Consider the following 20,216-nt stretch of genomic DNA (forward strand, 5'->3'; position numbering starts at 1 on the left):
TTTTGCCGGGACCTGAAAACTTGGCTCTTTGATCTGTTTGGTCCAGACTGTGGGGTTGTTAATTTAACTGGGTTTTAGATTTACTCTTGGGGCTTGAATTTAATTTGTTTTAATTGATTTTAATTTTTGTATTTCATGGTTTTAACTGCCCTGTAAACCGCCCTGAGTCCTACGGGAATAGGGCGGTATACAAATTCAACAAAATAAATAAATAAATAAATAAAATATTGTTTTCAATATTTGGTGCCTTGACAATTGGAAATGTATTGGATTATAAAATCATTATATAAAGATAAGAACTATGTAAGATTTGACTGTTTGGATTTTAAGATGGGTTGGCTTGGTAAAACTAATTAAAAAGATTAAGACACTGATGAAAAACTACTTAGAGGGGAGAGATAAAACGGATATTATATACCGTATATACTTGAGTATAAGCCGACTCGAGTATAAGCCGAGACCCCCATTTTCACCCCCAAAAACTGGAAAAAGTTCGTGACTCGAGTATAAGCCGATCCGCCGTTCTGCAAGCCTCCGCCGCCAGCAGAGGCTCGATCCGCCATTTTGCAAGCCTGAATACACAGGAATACCCTGTGTGGCCGCGGCTCTCGGGGAAGCCCTGGCTGTCCGCTTCCTCGTTCCACGCTGCCATTCGGGGCCCGCGCGTTCCCCGGGCAAATCGCGGCGCCCAGCAGGCGAGGAAACACGCCCGCTCCAGTCGCCCCCCCTTCCCTCAGGAGACGCGAAGCAAGTGACCGCCCGGAGCTTACCGAGGACTTGCGCGCGGCTGAGGCTTCGGTGCTTCCAGGATCGCGCGCACCTCTCCCAAGCCGCCGCCGTCCGGAGACCTGCCGAAGTTTGGGGAGATTTGGGGAGCTGCGCGCGCACCTCCCCAAACCTCCCCAAACGTCAGCAGGTCTCCGGATCTCCGTGCCTTGCCTGCCTGCTTCTTTCGCTCACCCGTGCTTTCTCTCCCCATCGCTCACCCGTGCTTTCCCCCCCCCATCGCTCACCCGTGCTTTCTCTCCCCATCGCTCACCCGTGCTTTCCCCCCCCATCGCTCACCCGTGCTTTCCCCCCCATCGCTCACCCGTGCTTTCTCTCCCCATCGCTCACCCGTGCTTTCCCCCCCCATCGCTCACCCGTGCTTTCCCCCCCATCGCTCACCCGTGCTTTCTCTCCCCATCGCTCACCCGTGCTTTCCCCCCCCCATCGCTCACCCGTGCTTTCCCCCCCCATCGCTCACCCGTGCTTTCCCCCCCATCGCTCACCCGTGCTTTCCCCCCCATCGCTCACCCGTGCTTTCTCTCCCCATCGCTCACCCGTGCTTTCCCCCCCCATCGCTCACCCGTGCTTTCCCCCCCATCGCTCACCCGTGCTTTCCCCCCCCATCGCTCACCCGTGCTTTCCCCCCCATCGCTCACCCGTGCTTTCTCTCCCCATCGCTCACCCGTGCTTTCCCCCCCCATCGCTCACCCGTGCTTTCTCTCCCCATCGCTCACCCGTGCTTTCCCCCCCCATCGCTCACCCGTGCTTTCTCTCCCCATCGCTCACCCGTGCCGCCCCGAAAATGCCGCTGCCGCTCGCCCGCTTGCTCGCTTCCTCGCCCGGGGACCAGCACCAGCCAGCCAGCCCGCCGGCGAGAAGCCCGGCCCGGAGGTGAGGGGAGGGAGCGGAGTCGCTCACCCGTGCTTTCCCCCCCATCGTTCACCCGTGCTTTCCCCCCCCATCGCTCACCCGTGCTTTCTCTCCCCATCGCTCACCCGTGCTTTCCCCCCCCATCGCTCACCCGTGCTTTCTCTCCCCATCGCTCACCCGTGCTTTCCCCCCCCATCGCTCACCCGTGCTTCCCCCCCCATCGTTCACCCGTGCTTCCCCCCCATCGCTCACCCGTGCTTTCCCCCCCCATCGTTCACCCGTGCTTCCCCCCCATCGCTCACCCGTGCTTTCTCTCCCCATCGCTCACCCGTGCTTTCCCCCCCCATCGCTCACCCGTGCTTTCTCTCCCCATCGCTCACCCGTGCCGCCCCGAAAATGCCGCTGCCGCTCGCCCGCTTGCTCGCTTCCTCGCCCGGGGACCAGCACCAGCCAGCCAGCCCGCCGGCGAGAAGCCCGGCCCGGAGGTGAGGGGAGGGAGCGGAGTCGCTCACCCGTGCTTTCCCCCCCCATCGCTCACCCGTGCTTTCTCTCCCCATCAAAGATCCTTGGAAGTAATGGTTGGAAAAGTTTGCAAGTCTTTGGGAAAGTTCAAGAAGTGAAAGGAATACCCTCCTCTTGAAAGACCAGATAAGGCAGACAGGGAGATGAAGAGTTCAACCGAGTTTCCTCTTTTGTTCAGGCATCTGCACCCGCTGCTTTTAAACTCGCCGGGCGCTGCAACGGCACCCGTTTTCCCCGGTGAGTTTTCCCTACCTGGCCCCTGCAGAATCGCGGCGGCGCCCCCGGAGAAGCCTACCCCGAGGCTGCGGCCGATTTTTCCTTCTCCTAGACTCTGCCGCCCAGAGCGTTGTTTCTCCCCCTCGTGCGTGCGTGGGATGAGGCGAGAAACCAACAGCCTGCGTCCGTCTCTCTTTATGTATATTTCTGTATATATCTTATCTCGGGATCTAGACCTTTCGAAGGAGAAGGGGCGGCTGGAGTTCGTGAGTTGCTGTGGGACCCAAGGGTTGGGGGAAGAGAGATGGGAGGGAAAAGGGGAGAAACCTGCCGCTGGCTAGTTCTTTGTCTGATCGGGGAGCCTGAACAAAAGAGGAAACTCGGTTGAACTCTTCATCTCCCTGTCTGCCTTATCTGGCTTTTTGAAACGCACCACCGGCTGCTCCGTCCAGAAGCCCAGATTCGGGAGGGCTGCTTGGCTTCCACTTGAGCCCATCTATGTCCGCGGGCCCCCCCCCCCACTACCCCTAGACCTCCGCCGCCGGCGGAGGCTGGATCCGCGCTCCGCAGCGGCAGGGCGCGGATCCAGCCGGCGGCAGAGGCTTGTGGAGCACGGATCCAGCCTCCGCCGGCATGCAGGCAAATCCTGCTAAAGGGCTTTCTCCCCCCCCACACTGGATCCGCGCTCCGCAAGCCTCTGCCGGCGGCAGGGCGCGGATCCAGCAGAAAGAAGCAGGCAGGCAAGGCACGGAGATCCGGAGACCTGCTGATGATTGGGGAGGTTTGGGCACCGCCGGCGGCGGAGGTCTAGGGGTAGTGGGGGGGGGGGCCCGCGGACATAGATGGGCTCAAGTGGAAGCCAAGCAGCCCTCCCGAATCTGGGCTTCTGGACGGAGCAGCCGGTGGTGCGTTTCAAAAAGCCAGATAAGGCAGACAGGGAGATGAAGAGTTCAACCGAGTTTCCTCTTTTGTTCAGGCTCCCCGATCAGACAAAGAACTAGCCAGCGGCAGGTTTCTCCCCTTTTCCCTCCCATCTCTCTTCCCCCAACCCTTGGGTCCCACAGCAACTCACGAACTCCAGCCGCCCCTTCTCCTTCGAAAGGTCTAGATCCCGAGATAAGATATATACAGAAATATACATAAAGAGAGACGGACGCAGGCTGTTGGTTTCTCGCCTCATCCCACGCACGCACGAGGGGGAGAAACAACGCTCTGGGCGGCAGAGTCTAGGAGAAGGAAAAATCGGCCGCAGCCTCGGGGTAGGCTTCTCCGGGGGCGCCGCCGCGATTCTGCAGGGGCCAGGTAGGGAAAACTCGCCGGGGAAAACGGGTGCCGTTGCAGCGGCCGGCGAGTTTAAAAGCAGCGGGTGCAGATGCCTGAACAAAAGAGGAAACTCGGTTGAACTCTTCATCTCCCTGTCTGCCTTATCTGGTCTTTCAAGAGGAGGGTATTCCTTTCACTTCTTGAACTTTCCCAAAGACTTGCAAACTTTTCCAACCATTACTTCCAAGGATCTTTGATGGGGAGAGAAAGCACGGGTGAGCGATGGGGGGGGGAAAGCACGGGTGAGCGACTCCGCTCCCTCCCCTCACCTCCGGGCCGGGCTTCTCGCCGGCGGGCTGGCTGGCTGGTGCTGGTCCCCGGGCGAGGAAGCGAGCAAGCGGCAGCGGCATTTTCGGGGCGGCACGGGTGAGCGATGGGGAGAGAAAGCACGGGTGAGCGATGGGGAGAGAAAGCACGGGTGAGCGATGGGGGGGGAAAGCACGGGTGAGCGATGGGGAGAGAAAGCACGGGTGAACGATGGGGGGGAAAGCACGGGTGAGCGATGGGGGGGGAAAGCACGGGTGAGCGATGGAGAGAGAAAGCACGGGTGAGCGATGGGGGGGGAAAGCACGGGTGAGCGATGGGGAGAGAAAGCACGGGTGAGCGATGGGGGGGGAAAGCACGGGTGAACGATGGGGGGGAAAGCACGGGTGAGCGATGGGGGGAAAGCACGGGTGAGCGATGGGGGGGAAAGCACGGGTGAGCGATGGGGGGGAAAGCACGGGTGAGCGATGGGGAGAGAAAGCACGGGTGAGCGATGGGGGGGGAAGCACGGGTGAGCGATGGGGGGGGAAAGCACGGGTGAGCGATGGGGAGAGAAAGCACGGGTGAGCGATGGGGGGGAAAGCACGGGTGAGCGATGGGGGGGAAAAGCGGCAGCGGCATTTTCGGGGGCAGCGGGTGAGCGATGGGGGGGGAAAAGCGGCAGCGGCATTTTCGGGGGCAGCGGGTGAGCGATGGGGGGGGAAAGCGGCAGCGGCATTTTCGGGGGCAGCGGGTGAGCGATGGGGGGGGGAAAGCGGCAGCGGCATTTTCGGGGGCAGCGGGTGAGCGATGGGGGGGGGAAAGCGGCAGCGGCATTTTCGGGGGCAGCGGGTGAGCGATGGGGGGGGGAAAGCGGCAGCGGCGGTTGTTGGGGGCGCAGCAGGCGAGGCAGCTTCTCTCAGCAGCCTGTTCCGAACGAACGGACAGTTCTTTTTTTTGTTGACTGGAGTATAAGCCGAAGTGGAGTTTTTCAGCCCAAAAAGTGGGCTGAAAAATTCGGCTTATACTCAAGTATATACGGTACCTATCTAAAAGTGATAGAAAACCATACCCAACACCTTCTCCTGAAGACCCCAGTTTGGAGCTCCAAAGATCTGCAGGAACAATGACTCAAGACAAAACAAATACATTCCAGGAGAAAATATACCGTATATACTTGAGTATAAGCCGACTCGAGTATAAGCCGAGACCCCCAATTTCACCCCCAAAAACTGGAAAAAGTTATTGACTCGAGTATAAGCCGATCCGCCGTTCTGCAAGCCTCTGCCACCAGCAGAGGCTCGATCCGCCATTTTGCAAGCCTGAATACACAGGAATACCCTGTGTGGCCGCGGCTCGTCGGCAGGTCTCCGTTCCTCCTGCCGACCTTTGGGGAGGTTTGGGCGCCTCCCCAAACCTCCCCAAACGTCGGCAGGTCTCCGTTCCTCCTGCCGACCTTTGGGGAGGTTTGGGCGCCTCCCCAAACCTCCCCAAACCTCGGCAGGTCTCCGTTCCTCCTGCCGACCTTTGGGGAGGTTTGGGTGCCTCCCCAAACCTCGGCAGGTCTCCGTTCCTCCTGCCGACCTTTGGGGAGGTTTGGGCGCCTCCCCAAACCTCCCCAAACCTCGGCAGGTCTCCGTTCCTCCTGCCGACCTTTGGGGAGGTTTGGGCGCCTCCCCAAACCTCGGCAGGTCTCCGTTCCTCCTGCCGACCTTTGGGGAGGTTTGGGCGCCTCCCCAAACCTCGGCAGGTCTCCGTTCCTCCTGCCGACCTTTGGGGAGGTTTGGGCGCCTCCCCAAACCTCGGCAGGTCTCCGTTCCTCCTGCCGACCTTTGGGGAGGTTTGGGCGCCTCCCCAAACCTCCCCAAACCTCTGCAGGTCTCCGTTCCTCCGCGCAGACCTGCCGACCTTTGGGGAGGTTTGGGCGCCTCCCCAAACCTCCCCAAACCTCGGCAGGTCTCCGTTCCTCCTGCCGACCTTTGGGGAGGTTTGGGCGCCTCCCCAAACCTCGGCAGGTCTCCGTTCCTCCTGCCGACCTTTGGGGAGGTTTGGGCGCCTCCCCAAACCTCCCCAAACCTCGGCAGGTCTCCGTTCCTCCTGCCGACCTTTGGGGAGGTTTGGGCGCCTCCCCAAACCTCGGCAGGTCTCCGTTCCTCCTGCCGACCTTTGGGGAGGTTTGGGCGCCTCCCCAAACCTCCCCAAACCTCGGCAGGTCTCCGTTCCTCCTGCCGACCTTTGGGGAGGTTTGGGTGCCTCCCCAAACCTCGGCAGGTCTCCGTTCCTCCGCGCAGACCTGCCGACCTTTGGGGAGGTTTGGGCGCCTCCCCAAACCTCCCCAAACCTCGGCAGGTCTCCGTTCTTCCTGCCGACCTTTGGGGAGGTTTGGGCGCCTCCCCAAACCTCGGCAGGTCTCCGTTCCTCCTGCCGACCTTTGGGGAGGTTTGGGCGCCTCCCCAAACCTCCCCAAACCTCGGCAGGTCTCCGTTCCTCCGCGCAGACCTGCCGACCTTTGGGGAGGTTTGGGCGCCTCCCCAAACCTCCCCAAACCTCGGCAGGTCTCCGTTCCTGTTTGGGGAGGTTTGGGCGCCTCCCCAAACCTCCCCAAACCTCGGCAGGTCCCCGTTCCTCCGCACAGACCTGCCGATGTTTGGGGAGGTTTGGGGAGGCGCCCAAACCTCCCCAAAGGTCGGCAGGAGGAACGGAGACCTGCCGAGGTTTGGGGACGTTTGGGGAGGCGCCCAAACCTCCCCAAAGGTCGGCAGGTCTGCGCGGAGGAACGGAGACCTGCCGAGGTTTGGGGAGGTTTGGGGAGGCGCCCAAACCTCCCCAAACAGGAACGGAGACCTGCCGAGGTTTGGGGAGGTTTGGGGAGGCGCCCAAACCTCCCCAAAGGTCGGCAGGTCTGCGCGGAGGAACGGAGACCTGCCGAGGTTTGGGGAGGTTTGGGGAGGCGCCCAAACCTCCCCAAACAGGAACGGAGACCTGCCGAGGTTTGGGGACGTTTGGGGAGGCGCCCAAACCTCCCCAAAGGTCGGCAGGTCTGCGCGGAGGAACGGAGACCTGCCGAGGTTTGGGGAGGTTTGGGGAGGCGCCCAAACCTCCCCAAACAGGAACGGAGACCTGCCGAGGTTTGGGGACGTTTGGGGAGGCGCCCAAACCTCCCCAAAGGTCGGCAGGTCTGTGCGGAGGAACGGAGACCTGCCGAGGTTTGGGGAGGTTTGGGGAGGCGCCCAAACCTCCCCAAACAGGAACGGAGACCTGCCGAGGTTTGGGGAGGCGCCCAAACCTCCCCAAAGGTTGGCAGGTCTGCGCGGAGGAACGGAGACCTGCCGAGGTTTGGGGAGGCGCCCAAACCTCCCCAAACAGGAACGGAGACCTGCCGAGGTTTGGGGAGGTTTGGGGAGGCGCCCAAACCTCCCCAAAGGTCGGCAGGAGGAACGGAGACCTGCCGAGGTTTGGGGACGTTTGGGGAGGCGCCCAAACCTCCCCAAAGGTCGGCAGGTCTGCGCGGAGGAACGGAGACCTGCCGAGGTTTGGGGAGGTTTGGGGAGGCGCCCAAACCTCCCCAAACAGGAACGGAGACCTGCCGAGGTTTGGGGACGTTTGGGGAGGCGCCCAAACCTCCCCAAAGGTCGGCAGGTCTGCGCGGAGGAACGGAGACCTGCCGAGGTTTGGGGAGGTTTGGGGAGGCGCCCAAACCTCCCCAAACAGGAACGGAGACCTGCCGAGGTTTGGGGACGTTTGGGGAGGCGCCCAAACCTCCCCAAAGGTCGGCAGCTCTGCGCGGAGGAACGGAGACCTGCCGAGGTTTGGGGAGGTTTGGGGAGGCGCCCAAACCTCCCCAAACAGGAACGGAGACCTGCCGAGGTTTGGGGACGTTTGGGGAGGCGCCCAAACCTCCCCAAAGGTCGGCAGGTCTGCGCGGAGGAACGGAGACCTGCCGAGGTTTGGGGAGGTTTGGGGAGGCGCCCAAACCTCCCCAAACAGGAACGGAGACCTGCCGAGGTTTGGGGAGGTTTGGGGAGGCGCCCAAACCTCCCCAAAGGTCGGCAGGTCTGCGCGGAGGAACGGAGACCTGCCGAGGTTTGGGGAGGTTTGGGGAGGCGCCCAAACCTCCCCAAACAGGAACGGAGACCTGCCGAGGTTTGGGGACGTTTGGGGAGGCGCCCAAACCTCCCCAAAGGTCGGCAGGTCTGCGCGGAGGAACGGAGACCTGCCGAGGTTTGGGGAGGTTTGGGGAGGCGCCCAAACCTCCCCAAACAGGAACGGAGACCTGCCGAGGTTTGGGGACGTTTGGGGAGGCGCCCAAACCTCCCCAAAGGTCGGCAGGTCTGTGCGGAGGAACGGAGACCTGCCGAGGTTTGGGGAGGTTTGGGGAGGCGCCCAAACCTCCCCAAACAGGAACGGAGACCTGCCGAGGTTTGGGGAGGCGCCCAAACCTCCCCAAAGGTCGGCAGGTCTGCGCGGAGGAACGGAGACCTGCCGAGGTTTGGGGAGGCGCCCAAACCTCCCCAAACAGGAACGGAGACCTGCCGAGGTTTGGGGAGGTTTGGGGAGGCGCCCAAACCTCCCCAAAGGTCGGCAGGAGGAACGGAGACCTGCCGAGGTTTGGGGACGTTTGGGGAGGCGCCCAAACCTCCCCAAAGGTCGGCAGGTCTGCGCGGAGGAACGGAGACCTGCCGAGGTTTGGGGAGGTTTGGGGAGGCGCCCAAACCTCCCCAAACAGGAACGGAGACCTGCCGAGGTTTGGGGACGTTTGGGGAGGCGCCCAAACCTCCCCAAAGGTCGGCAGCTCTGCGCGGAGGAACGGAGACCTGCCGAGGTTTGGGGAGGTTTGGGGAGGCGCCCAAACCTCCCCAAACAGGAACGGAGACCTGCCGAGGTTTGGGGACGTTTGGGGAGGCGCCCAAACCTCCCCAAAGGTCGGCAGGTCTGCGCGGAGGAACGGAGACCTGCCGAGGTTTGGGGAGGCGCCCAAACCTCCCCAAACAGGAACGGAGACCTGCCGAGGTTTGGGGAGGCGCCCAAACCTCCCCAAAGGTCGGCAGGTCTGCGCGGAGGAACGGAGACCTGCCGAGGTTTGGGGAGGTTTGGGGAGGCGCCCAAACCTCCCCAAACAGGAACGGAGACCTGCCGAGGTTTGGGGAGGTTTGGGGAGGCGCCCAAACCTCCCCAAAGGTCGGCAGGAGGAACGGAGACCTGCCGAGGTTTGGGGACGTTTGGGGAGGCGCCCAAACCTCCCCAAAGGTCGGCAGGTCTGCGCGGAGGAACGGAGACCTGCCGAGGTTTGGGGAGGTTTGGGGAGGCGCCCAAACCTCCCCAAACAGGAACGGAGACCTGCCGAGGTTTGGGGACGTTTGGGGAGGCGCCCAAACCTCCCCAAAGGTCGGCAGGTCTGCGCGGAGGAACGGAGACCTGCCGAGGTTTGGGGAGGTTTGGGGAGGCGCCCAAACCTCCCCAAAGGTCGGCAGGTCTGCGCGGAGGAACGGAGACCTGCCGAGGTTTGGGGAGGTTTGGGGAGGCGCCCAAACCTCCCCAAACAGGAACGGAGACCTGCCGAGGTTTGGGGAGGCGCCCAAACCTCCCCAAACGTCGGCAGGTCTGCGCGGAGGAACGGAGACCTGCCGAGGTTTGGGGAGGCGCCCAAACCTCCCCAAAGGTCGGCAGGAGGAACGGAGACCTGCCGAGGTTTGGGGAGGTTTGGGGAGGCGCCCAAACCTCCCCAAAGGTCGGCAGGAGGAACGGAGACCTGCCGAGGTTTGGGGAGGTTTGGGGAGGCGCCCAAACCTCCCCAAACGTCGGCAGGTCTGCGCGGAGGAACGGAGACCTGCCGAGGTTTGGGGAGGCGCCCAAACCTCCCCAAACGTCGGCAAGTCTCCGTTCCTCCGCGCCCTGCCTGCCTGCTTCTTTCCGCTGCGGAAAGAAGCAGGCAGGCAAGGCGCGGAGTTTGGGGAGGTGCGCGCGCACCTCCCCAAACCTCCCCAAACTTCGGCAGGTCTCGGACAGCGGTGGCTTGGGAGAGGTGCGGGCGATCCCGGAAGCACCAAAGCCTCGGCCGCGCACAAGTCCTCGGTAAGTTTTTTTTGTTGACTGGAGTATAAGCCGAAGTGGAATTTTTCAGCCCAAAAAGTGGGCTGAAAAATTCGGCTTATACTCAAGTATATACGGTACACAATGCTGCAACAGATTCAAAGGATAATTGTTTCAAACCATGATGAGATTAGAAATAAGTTAAAAAAGATGTTTCACCAGAGCAGTTTAAATCTCAAATTAGGCAAGCTGATATTTAGGCAAGCTGGTATTTAACCATGAATCAACTTCAAAACGTTCAATGCAGATGTTCCAAATTAAAGCTATACTGGGACATTTGGGCACTCCGCAGATTATTAAGAGTACCGAAAAATGTTCAAAATTATACTGTAGTTGACTTTCCTGTCATTATTTTGCGAGACTTCTATTTTAAACGTATTTAAAAATGTGCTCCTCCTTACGAATAGCTCAATGCCTATTTCAGGATGTCCAATTTTTTTTTTAAGGCTAGAGCTGGTTGAGATGCTAATATTCATAAAATACTGCTTGCTTCCAATCTGAGGTGTAGATCTTGTACCCAACCCCTGAAATACTGCCAAAGCTCTAGTCCAGGGGTAGGCAACCTCGGCTCTTTTATGACTCATGGACTTCAACTCCCAGAATTCCTGAGTCAGCATAGCTGACTCAGGAATTCTGGGAGTTGAAGTCCATGAGTCATAAAAGAGCCGAGGTTGCCTACCCCTGGCTCTAGTCAACTCAAGTAAAAACAAGGAATGCTGAAAACTGCAGCCCAACAATATGCCGGATGACAATTACGCTTTACATTAACGAAAGAATTGATACAAACCTCTCTCTTCCTCACTGGTGGTTTCTTTTTCTTGTTTCTCCAATATCACTGGGGCAACGACAGACTCCTGAGGCTCAGAAATTTCAGTTTTAGGTTTCTCATCTACTTTAGGTTCTTCTTCCACTTCTTCTTTCTCCTCCTCTGTTTCTTTCTCCTTTTCTATTTCTTTGCCCTTTTCTTGATTTTCTTTTTCTTTTATTTCCACCTCTATCAATTTGTCTTTCTCCTTTTCAGTAGCGCTTCCCTTTTCCTTATCAATGTCTCGTTCCCCAATCTTTTCTTTTTCTTTCAATGGGTCTTCTCGAGTCGGCTTTGGTACACACCCAAATTTCTCATTTAAGCGTTTTAATTTCTCAGCGCATGCGGCTTTCCTTTGTTCCTCCATTCTTCGCTCCTCTTCTTCTCTCCTTTTACGGGCTCGTTCTACCGATGCAGATATTTCTGTTTGCTGCCTTCGCCTCTGCTTCCAAATCTCGTCGTCATCTGGTACTGGCCTAGGAGGAAAGGAACCTGGCCTTCCTGGTCCTGCCATGCGATCTGGAAGTGGATGCTAAAATAGATATATAGTAAACATCTAAACCAAAGATGTACAATTAAATTCCCTTGCCTAAATACCCGAGCAAAATGGTTCTTCAATTTTCTCTGGAAGAGAGCCCTCCAAATAATTTGTCATATAATCTCAGGCCAGGTTTAATAAAAAAAAAAAAAAGTAGTGCCAATTATAAATGGAAAAAAAAAAACATTGCTGGAGATCCTGGAATTTGATCTATTTTCATCAAAGAATTATCAACATGTATATATATATACATTTAACATTTTCAGCGTTAAGAGATGTTTAAAATAATCCTTCTTCTAAAAGATTTAAGTATTTGCTTGGAAGACTTTTTATGATTTTGAATTTTAACTTTTAATTCCTTAGGCTTACTGAAATCTAAAATTTAAGGAACAGCAGCCTTGTATTTTAAATTTTTAATTTCCCTCCCTGAAATCTTGCCATCTAGTGGGATCTCACAAGCATGCTTTTCTGTGGCTGCCCCTACTTGTGGAACTCCCCTGCCAGCAATGCAACAGGACCCCGTTCTAGTTTTCTGGAAAACCACTGACACCTTGCTTTTTACTGATGTGCTGGCATTACATGGGTGGAAGGCATGGAAGGGGAGTAGCTAAGCCTGCTGTGGAGAATCCCAAGGGGGGATAATTATGGCACAGGGTTTTTGTTTATTGTTTTGCTTTTAATACTGCCTCCATTTATTGGTTTTATGGTTGTTGTAAGCCTCCAAGAGTTGCTTAAGATCTGGGGCCATATAAATCAGTTAAATAAATAAATGCCTTACTGGCTGCATCTAATATAGAATGACTGAAATCAGAAAAAAGTGACACATCCCACACATTCATTTGGGAGTACAGCCTATGAATTCAGCAGAAGCATTTAAAGGAAAAATGTTCAAATTCAACTTCTTACAATTATTCCAACAGAAGCTATCAGCATTTTACATAAAAAAGGACAGGTAAAGGAATATGTGTATATCAATCAGACATGATTTCTGTTAAACAAACATGTTGATACCTGAAGATTTGATTTTGCATGAAGTCCAGAACTACTACTTCTTTCAAGTACTGAAGATTGTGTTGGTAACAGTCCGCGTCCCTGTTAGATTTTAATTTATTATTTATTTATTATTTTATTAATTCGGTTTATATACCGCCCTACTCCCAAAGGACTCAGGGCGGTTTACAAGGCAAAATTTAAAAACAATACAATATAAAATTAAAATTAAATTAAGTCTAGCCGCAAAAAATAAAATCACAATTTAAAAAACCTTTGTGGATATTTGTATGAAATTAAAATGCTGAATAAAGTTAACCATTTCAAATGGGGCAAATTAAATGTTACTTAAGAGGAAGAGTGTAAAAGCAGCAAAATTAAAATATTTTCCCCAACACATATCAATTTATCTATTTAAACATGTAAAACTATTTGTTTTTAAACATCTGAAGTTATTTATCACTTTCAATCTGATATTCTGGTATACAGGACATGATAAAAGTATACATTTCAAACAGTACCGTATATACTTGAGTATAAGCCGACTCGAGTATAAGCCGAGACCCCCTAATTTTACCCCAAAAAAACTGGAAATCGAGTATAAGCCGAGTGTAAGTATAAGCTTGTCCCCTTCTTAGCAACATATCTATATTCTGTGCCACGACGAGCCGCTCGTTGACTCTGGCAGCATCCCGGAGCTGGCTCGGCCGCAGTTCGCAGGGTCCGCTCATCAGGCTGCCAGGCTTCCTGGCAGCACATCCCGCAGGGAAGGTCTGCTAGGGAGGCGGCAGTCAAGCGTTGTTTCCCTCCTCGTGTGTGTGTGTGTGTGTGTGTGTGTGTGTGTGTGTGAGACTTGCGGGAACGGCTGGTAGAGGTGGCAGCAGTCCGGCGTTTCCCCCCCTCATGCATGCGTGCATGTGTCAGACCCACGGGAATGGCTGGTAAGGAAGCGGCGTCCCCCCCTCCTGTGTGTCGGGCCCACGGGGCTTGACACACAGAGAAACGCAAATGCCGGACTGCCGCCACCTTTACTAGCCATTCCTGCGGGTCTGACACACACACACACACGAGGGGGAGAAACAACGCTGGACTGCCGCCACCTCTGCCAGCCCTGCAAGCCTCTGCCGAGGCTTGCAGAGGTGGCGGCAGTCCAGCGTTGTTTCTCCCCCTCGTGCGTGCGTGTGTGTGTCAGACCCACGGGAATGGCTGGTAGGGAAGCGGCATTCCGGCATTCCCCCCCTTCCTGTGTGTCGGGCCCACGGGGCTTGACACACAGAGAAACGCAAATGCCGGACTGCTGCCACCTTTACTAGCCATTCCTGAGGGTCTGACACACACACACACACGCACGAGGGGGAGAAACAACGCTGGACTGCCGCCACCTCTGCCAGCCCTGCAAGCCTCGAGGCTTGCAGGGCTGGCAGAGGTGGCGGCAGTCCAGCGTTGTTTCTCCCCCTCGTGCGTGTGTGTGTGTGTGTGTGTGTGTGTCAGACCCGCAGGAATGGCTAGTAAAGGTGGCAGCAGTCCGGCATTTGCGTTTCTCTGTGTGTCAAGCCCCGTGGGCTCGACACACAGGAAGGGGGGGAATGCCGGAATGCCGCTTCCCTACCAGCCATTCCCGTGGGTCTGACACACACACGCACGCACGAGGGGGAGAAACAACGCTGGACTGCCGCCACCTCTACCAGCTCTGCAAGGCTCTGCCGCTCCCTTCTCTCAGCAGCCTGGGCTGAAAAATTCGGCTTATACTCAAGTATATACGGTATTTAACACACCAATAAAAACTAACTGATTTTAAATAATGAAACCAAGAACAAGCAAACATTAATCAAAAGTCATGCCAAAAAGAAACGTCTTCTGCTTGTGCCTAAAATGTGCAATGGAAATATATTTCAAATCTATGGAAGACAACTGTTTGCCAAAGCAATGAAACTTAACTCATATTTAAATTACATATATATTACACATAACCCTAATCATAAAAGCCTTCTGATAACTTTAATGATCAATGAGAAAAGGTCAGATTTAATTGCTCTTGGAAGAGAGAAGAAGAAATATTTTTACTGCAAATTTTCTCAAACTAATAAATGGAATTATGTTTGGAACAGTAAATGCCACTTGTAGCATGAAAATAATTTGCACATTCAGACATCTGGCATATGCTTACTGAGAGGAAAAAAAATGTTCTTCAGGAACAATATGACAGCAACAACACATACCTGATCAAACTGACTGCTTTTGTTATATGCTCCTTTTGATCCAAATGATGGCAAAGGAGCAGATGACTTAGATTCTTCTACATCCTTTTTGTCCAGATCTTTAGTAGATTCATTACTGCATTAAAAAAATAAATGGAAACATTTTTGCATGTAATTTTTATGCCAAACAAAGCTTTAAAATCTTTGTACTAATTCCATAGGTATTTCATTACTAGAGCAACCCTATCAAGTTTTTAAGGTAGCTGAAAATGGAACCATGAAGCAACCAACTATAGAAAATTAACTATAGAATTAACGTAATGAGAAGCATGCAGAGATCACAAATATACATATCCTGCTTTTATTCAGAAGCTTAAGATGGGATATCTATTGCTCTCTCCACAACATCTGAGAAATGATTCTCCCAAAGTAACTGAAAGAACATGGATGACCGATGAACTAGAACCTGGGGTCTCTCTGCTCCTAGTTCAATTCTGAATCGCTACACAATGCTAGTTCTCAAATGTTGTGAAGCAGGCTAGATAACAAAGACATGCTCGACATTATTAAGCAAATGTTAAGTTCTACAGTTAAGCAGATATTTACACCTGTTAGATAACTGTGCACCATATCACAATGGAAAACTACTGCAAACATTATACACAGAACAAAGCAGATGATTTTTATATTTCCTGTATCAATATGTTTATTACCTGCTTTCCTGTTCTTTCTGATTACTTCCACTTCCCTGCTCATCATCATCACTGAAGTTCAACTGTTCAGTATAATCTACTTCACTTTGAGCTCCTAAATAACAAATTGGAGATTAGCACGAATACTTTTTTTTTGCATTCAATTTTAGTTCAAGATCTACACTGCTTACCAGCCCAGCCCTCATCGGCTTCAGCATCTAAATTATCAAACTTATCAAGTTCTTTGAGTTCATTAGCACTTAGGATTGATGGACGTTCTACAGTTTCTGAGTTCCATGAAGAAGCCCCCCTTCCTCTTGGGTTTCTAGAAAAAAAGAGCAAACATTTGAATTTAAACCTCAGAAAATGGTACTCAACTCAGTTAACAAATGAGAGAAAATTATCATATTAGGCAAGATTATTTTCATACAGCACATTTAAGCAGAGACTAGATCTAACTAAATAGATGCGATTTGGATCTTAGATAGCTCTAAAGCAATTTATCAAGAAATGCTTTCACCTGAATTCTTGCATCAGATATTCAATGGCTTAAATGGATTCTTCCAATTTAATGATTAAATGATTGGTTTAACACAATATTGAAAAAATACTGGAGTACATTTTTAACTAGAAGCTAAAATCAAACTGTAGGAAATCAGGTGCAGGAACGTTCAAAATTCTTGATACCAGTATGTTCTCGTAGTCTGCTAAGAAATTACAAATTTCAGTCACACAATGTACTGTAAATGCACAATGTCTAACTTTCTGGATACACAACTATACAGTTATTAAGGAAATCTAGTTCTAGTATCAAGTGCAAACTGATTTTGGAAAAAAGCAAGCAAAGCAATTGGCTTTCTCACCTGCTGCTCTCAGATGGGGCAGGAAATCTGCTGGGACCTGCCATTGGTGGATATGCTAGTTTGGGGTACTGATTAAGCATCTAAAGAAAAAAAGACTAGATCTGTAATAACTAAATTATACACAAAGATACGTTATATGAACACATGAATGCTATGCACACTGCCAAACTGTAACCAAAGCAATGATAAATAGGCTCCCGTATGAAAATGTAAACTAAGAACTATTTACAGTGCAGGGAAAAATTATTTGATCCCCTGCCGATTTTGTACATTTGCCCACTGACAAAGAAATGATCACTCTATAATTTTAGTGGTAGGTTTATTTTAACAGTGAGAGACAGAATAACATCAAAAAATCCAGAAAAACGCATTTCAAAAAAGTTATAGATTTGTATTTTTTTTAATCCCATTTATATCCCGCCCTTCTCCGAGGACTCAGGGCGGCTTATAATCTAAAGCACAATGTGCTTAGCAATTTTAATGAGTGAAATAAGTATTTGACCCCCTATCAATCTGCAAGATTTCTGCCCCCAGGTGTCTTTTATACAAGTAACCAGCTGAGATTAGGAGCACTTTCTTAAAGGGAGTGCTCCTAATCTCAGCTTGTTACCTGTATAAAAGACACCTGTCCACAGAAGAAAGCAATCAGATTCCAAACCCTCCACCATGGCCAAGACCAAACAGCTGTCTAAGGATATCAGGGACAAGATTGTAGAACTACACAAGGCTGGAATGGGCTACAAGACTATCGCCAAGCAGCTTGGTGAAAAGGTGACAACAGTGGGTACGATTATTTGCAAATGGAAGAAACACAAAATAACTGTCAATCTCCCTTGGTCTGGGGCTCCATGCAAGATCTCACTTTGCGGAGTTTCAATGATCATGAGAACGGTGAGGAATCAGCCCAGAACTACACGGGAGGATCTTGTCAATGAATTCAAGGCAGCTGGGACCATAGTCAGCAAGAAAACAATTGGTAACACACTATGCCATGAAGGACTGAAATCCTGCAGCGCCTGCAAGGTCCCCCTACTCAAGAAAGCACGTGTACAGGCCCGTCTGAAGTTTGCCAATGAGCATCTGAATGATTCAGAGAATTGGGTGAAAGTGTTGTGGTCAGATGAGCCAAAATCAAGCTCTTTGGCATCAACTGAACTCACCGTGTTTGGAGGAGGAGGAATGCTACCTATGACCCCCAACAACACCATCCCCACCGTCACACATGGAGGTGGAAACATTATGCTTTGGGGGTGTTTTTCTGCTAAGGGGACAGGACAACTTCAACGCATCAAAAAGGACGATGGACGGGGCCATGTACGGTCAAATCTTGGGTGAGAACCTCCTTCCCTCAGCCAGGGCATTGAAAATGGGTCATGGATGGGTATTCCAGCATGGGAATGACCCAAAACACACAGCCAAGGCAACAAAGGAGTGGCTCAAAAAGAAGCACATTAAGGTCCTGGAGTGGCCTAGTCAGTTTCCAGACCTTAATCCCATAGAAAATCTGGGAGGGAGTTGAAGGTACAAGCTGCCAAATGTCAGCCTCAAAACCTTAACGACTTGGAGAGGATCTGCAAAAAGAAGTGGGACAAAATCCCTCCTGAGATGTGTGCAAACCTGGTGACCAACTACAAGAAACGCCTGACCTCTTTGATTGCCAACAAGGGTTTTGCCACCAAGTACTAAGTCATGTTTTGCAAAGGGGTCAAATACTTATTTCACTCATTAAAACACAAATCAATTTATAACTTTTTTAAAATGCATTTTTCTGGATTTTTTTGTTGTTATTCTGTCTCTCACTGTTAAAATAAACCTATCATTGAAATTATAGACTGATCACTTCTTTGTCTATGGGCAAACGTACAAAATCAGCAGGGGATCAACTATTTTTCCCTTACTGTAAGTTTTTAAAAAGTAAAAACAAATTTAATGTAAATTTACTAATTTACAGTACATAGCAAAATTATGCAGAAGTATATCATCTTGAAATTTGATGGCTCTTATAAACATGCATTTTGCCTTTCACTCAGATCTATTTATATTTCACAAAATGTATGGCTATATTTAAAGAACTGCAAATTAGCTCAGTAAGAGGAGGCAGTATTAACAATTTGTTAGCATATACAGTCCCTTTGGTCAGCCTTCACATTTCCAGCTGAATCAGAAGACATTGATATATCATAGGTTCCCAATGTGAATGAAATCACCGGTTTAAGATGTCAGGATGTTAAACCACACTATGAATCTGATTTTGTATTTTTGTCAGTTCTGAGGTTTGATTAGTTTCCTGACTTGTTTTGTCTAGTAAAGTACTTTGCAGAAGTATGATGAATTGAAATCTTTCTATAACTGCTCAGTCAACCAGGAAAGGAACACAGAGAATGCCTGCATAAGCAAAATAATTATTCACATCTTAGAATATAAAGCTAAGGTACAATAGTCTGAATTTGCTAGTTTCTGTAACTTCAACTAATACAACTGAAGAATATTTCTGGCATCTCACGTAGCCAATCATAATAAGCAATCCATCTATCCAAAACAGCATGCTCTGTTTTCTTAATAAACTTTTAAAGCAAACTATGGCAATTAAGGCAAAAACAAAATTTAAAGATAAAAGGACTTTGTTCTTGAGTAGAAATAAAAAGATGTGGGGGGAAAAATGGACTGGCTTGCTTCTGATCTAGTAGCTGGAGAATCCATTCTGTCCTATACTAAGTCTCAAAAAAACGGTCATTTTGAAGGCAGTTCACAGATGCATTTATTTCAATTTTTCCAAAATTTTCAGCCCCAACTCCCCTGAAAAACCTAGTCCTCCCCAATGATTCAATCATTTTTAATTATATTACTGAGTTAAAAAAATTCTTCAATTATTAATGTGTAGTGTCTAGAGGGGCAAGTGGGACAAGCTTCTGTGTTCCAAGGCTGTTGGTGTATGCCTCTTATATCATACTGTTGTCAGCCTCAAGGTGCTTTTAGAAAAATGAAAAAAAATGCATTGGCTTGATTGCTGATTGTATGGATAGAATTAATACTTTCTGCTCATACAGTATAAATCAGGGCTCCCCAACCCCCAGGCTGCAGAGCGGTATGTTAGGAACTGGGCTGGTAAGTGACGGGCATGTGAGTGAAGCTTCATCTGCACATGTGTGGGATCTAGGTTGTGAACAAAACCATCCCCCCGCCCCGGTCCGTGGAAGACAATTTTTCTTCTGAAACCGGTCCCTGGTGCCAGAAAGGATTGGGACCTCTGGTATAAATGATACTATTGAAAGCAGAGCCTCGTAAAATAGTAGGAGTGGAGTGTGCTGGCACTTTTTTATTTGTTGTGTAACGGTAATCCACACTATCCACGCAATTAAGCAGGAACAGCCCGGTTTCGAAACCAGCACAAGTTCTTCCCATCCTGCAATAAAATGTTCATAAACATGTAAAGAAATCCTGTAGCATCGTAGCCATGGAAGTGCAATGGTGCTGCTTCGTTAGCTGGGGGTTCAGTCTTGGAGCTGCTAAAGGTTACTTGTTATTAGAAGCTGAATAACTGCTAACTGAAGATGAATTCATCTGCAGTAAGAATGTTGAGTTTTCTTTTCTATCAAAGGGGACTTTAAGGTATATGGGGGGGGGTTGGTTTTACTTTCCCCCCCTTCTACTTGGTTAAATTGTGGCAAAAAAAACCCCAGCATCTATCTGTACTAGTGGTCAGGTAAAAAAAACAGGGAGCTAGGAACTTGTTCTGATTTCCCATTATTTCGGAGGACCAGAAACTTGAAAAGATTTTTGAGTTTTGTTCGTTTTGAGTTGTTTTCCTTTGGAATGAGCTAATTTGGAAAGTTCAGGGTAAAGGGAGATGGTTCTATTCTGGGGGGAAAGAGCAGTGCTTTGTTTCATGCATGCCCCAGGTCAGGGATAGGCAACCTTGGCTCTTTTATGACTCATGGACTTCAACTCCCAGAATTCCTGAGTCAGCATAAGCTGACTCAGGAATTCTGGGAGTTGAAGTCCATGAGTCATAAAAGAGCCGAGGTTGCCTACCCCTGCCCCAGGTGGTGCTCCTGTTTCAATTAATCTGACCACAAACCAAAAGATACTTTTTGAATT

General features: G+C 51.1%; 1 protein-coding gene across 8 annotated transcripts in view; it reads right to left on the reverse strand.

Moving 5' to 3' along the window:
- Positions 1–20,216, reverse strand: part of PRRC2C (proline rich coiled-coil 2C) — a 99,019-nt gene that overhangs the window by 62,827 nt on the left and 15,976 nt on the right. For all 8 annotated transcript variants that reach the window (XM_081323997.1, XM_081324000.1, XM_081323996.1 and 5 more), the window contains 6 exons: positions 16,119–16,198; positions 15,447–15,580; positions 15,277–15,370; positions 14,585–14,699; positions 12,387–12,467; positions 10,820–11,369 (listed from right to left, as the gene is read on the reverse strand). In XM_081323997.1, the coding sequence (XP_081180123.1) occupies positions 10,820–11,369; positions 12,387–12,467; positions 14,585–14,699; positions 15,277–15,370; positions 15,447–15,580; positions 16,119–16,198 (1,054 nt within the window). The remainder of the gene's footprint in view (positions 1–10,819; positions 11,370–12,386; positions 12,468–14,584; positions 14,700–15,276; positions 15,371–15,446; positions 15,581–16,118; positions 16,199–20,216) is intronic.

This window comes from Vipera berus (genome assembly GCF_964194415.1).
Source record: "Vipera berus genome assembly, chromosome: 3".
NCBI classification, from domain to species: Eukaryota; Metazoa; Chordata; class Lepidosauria; order Squamata; family Viperidae; genus Vipera; species Vipera berus.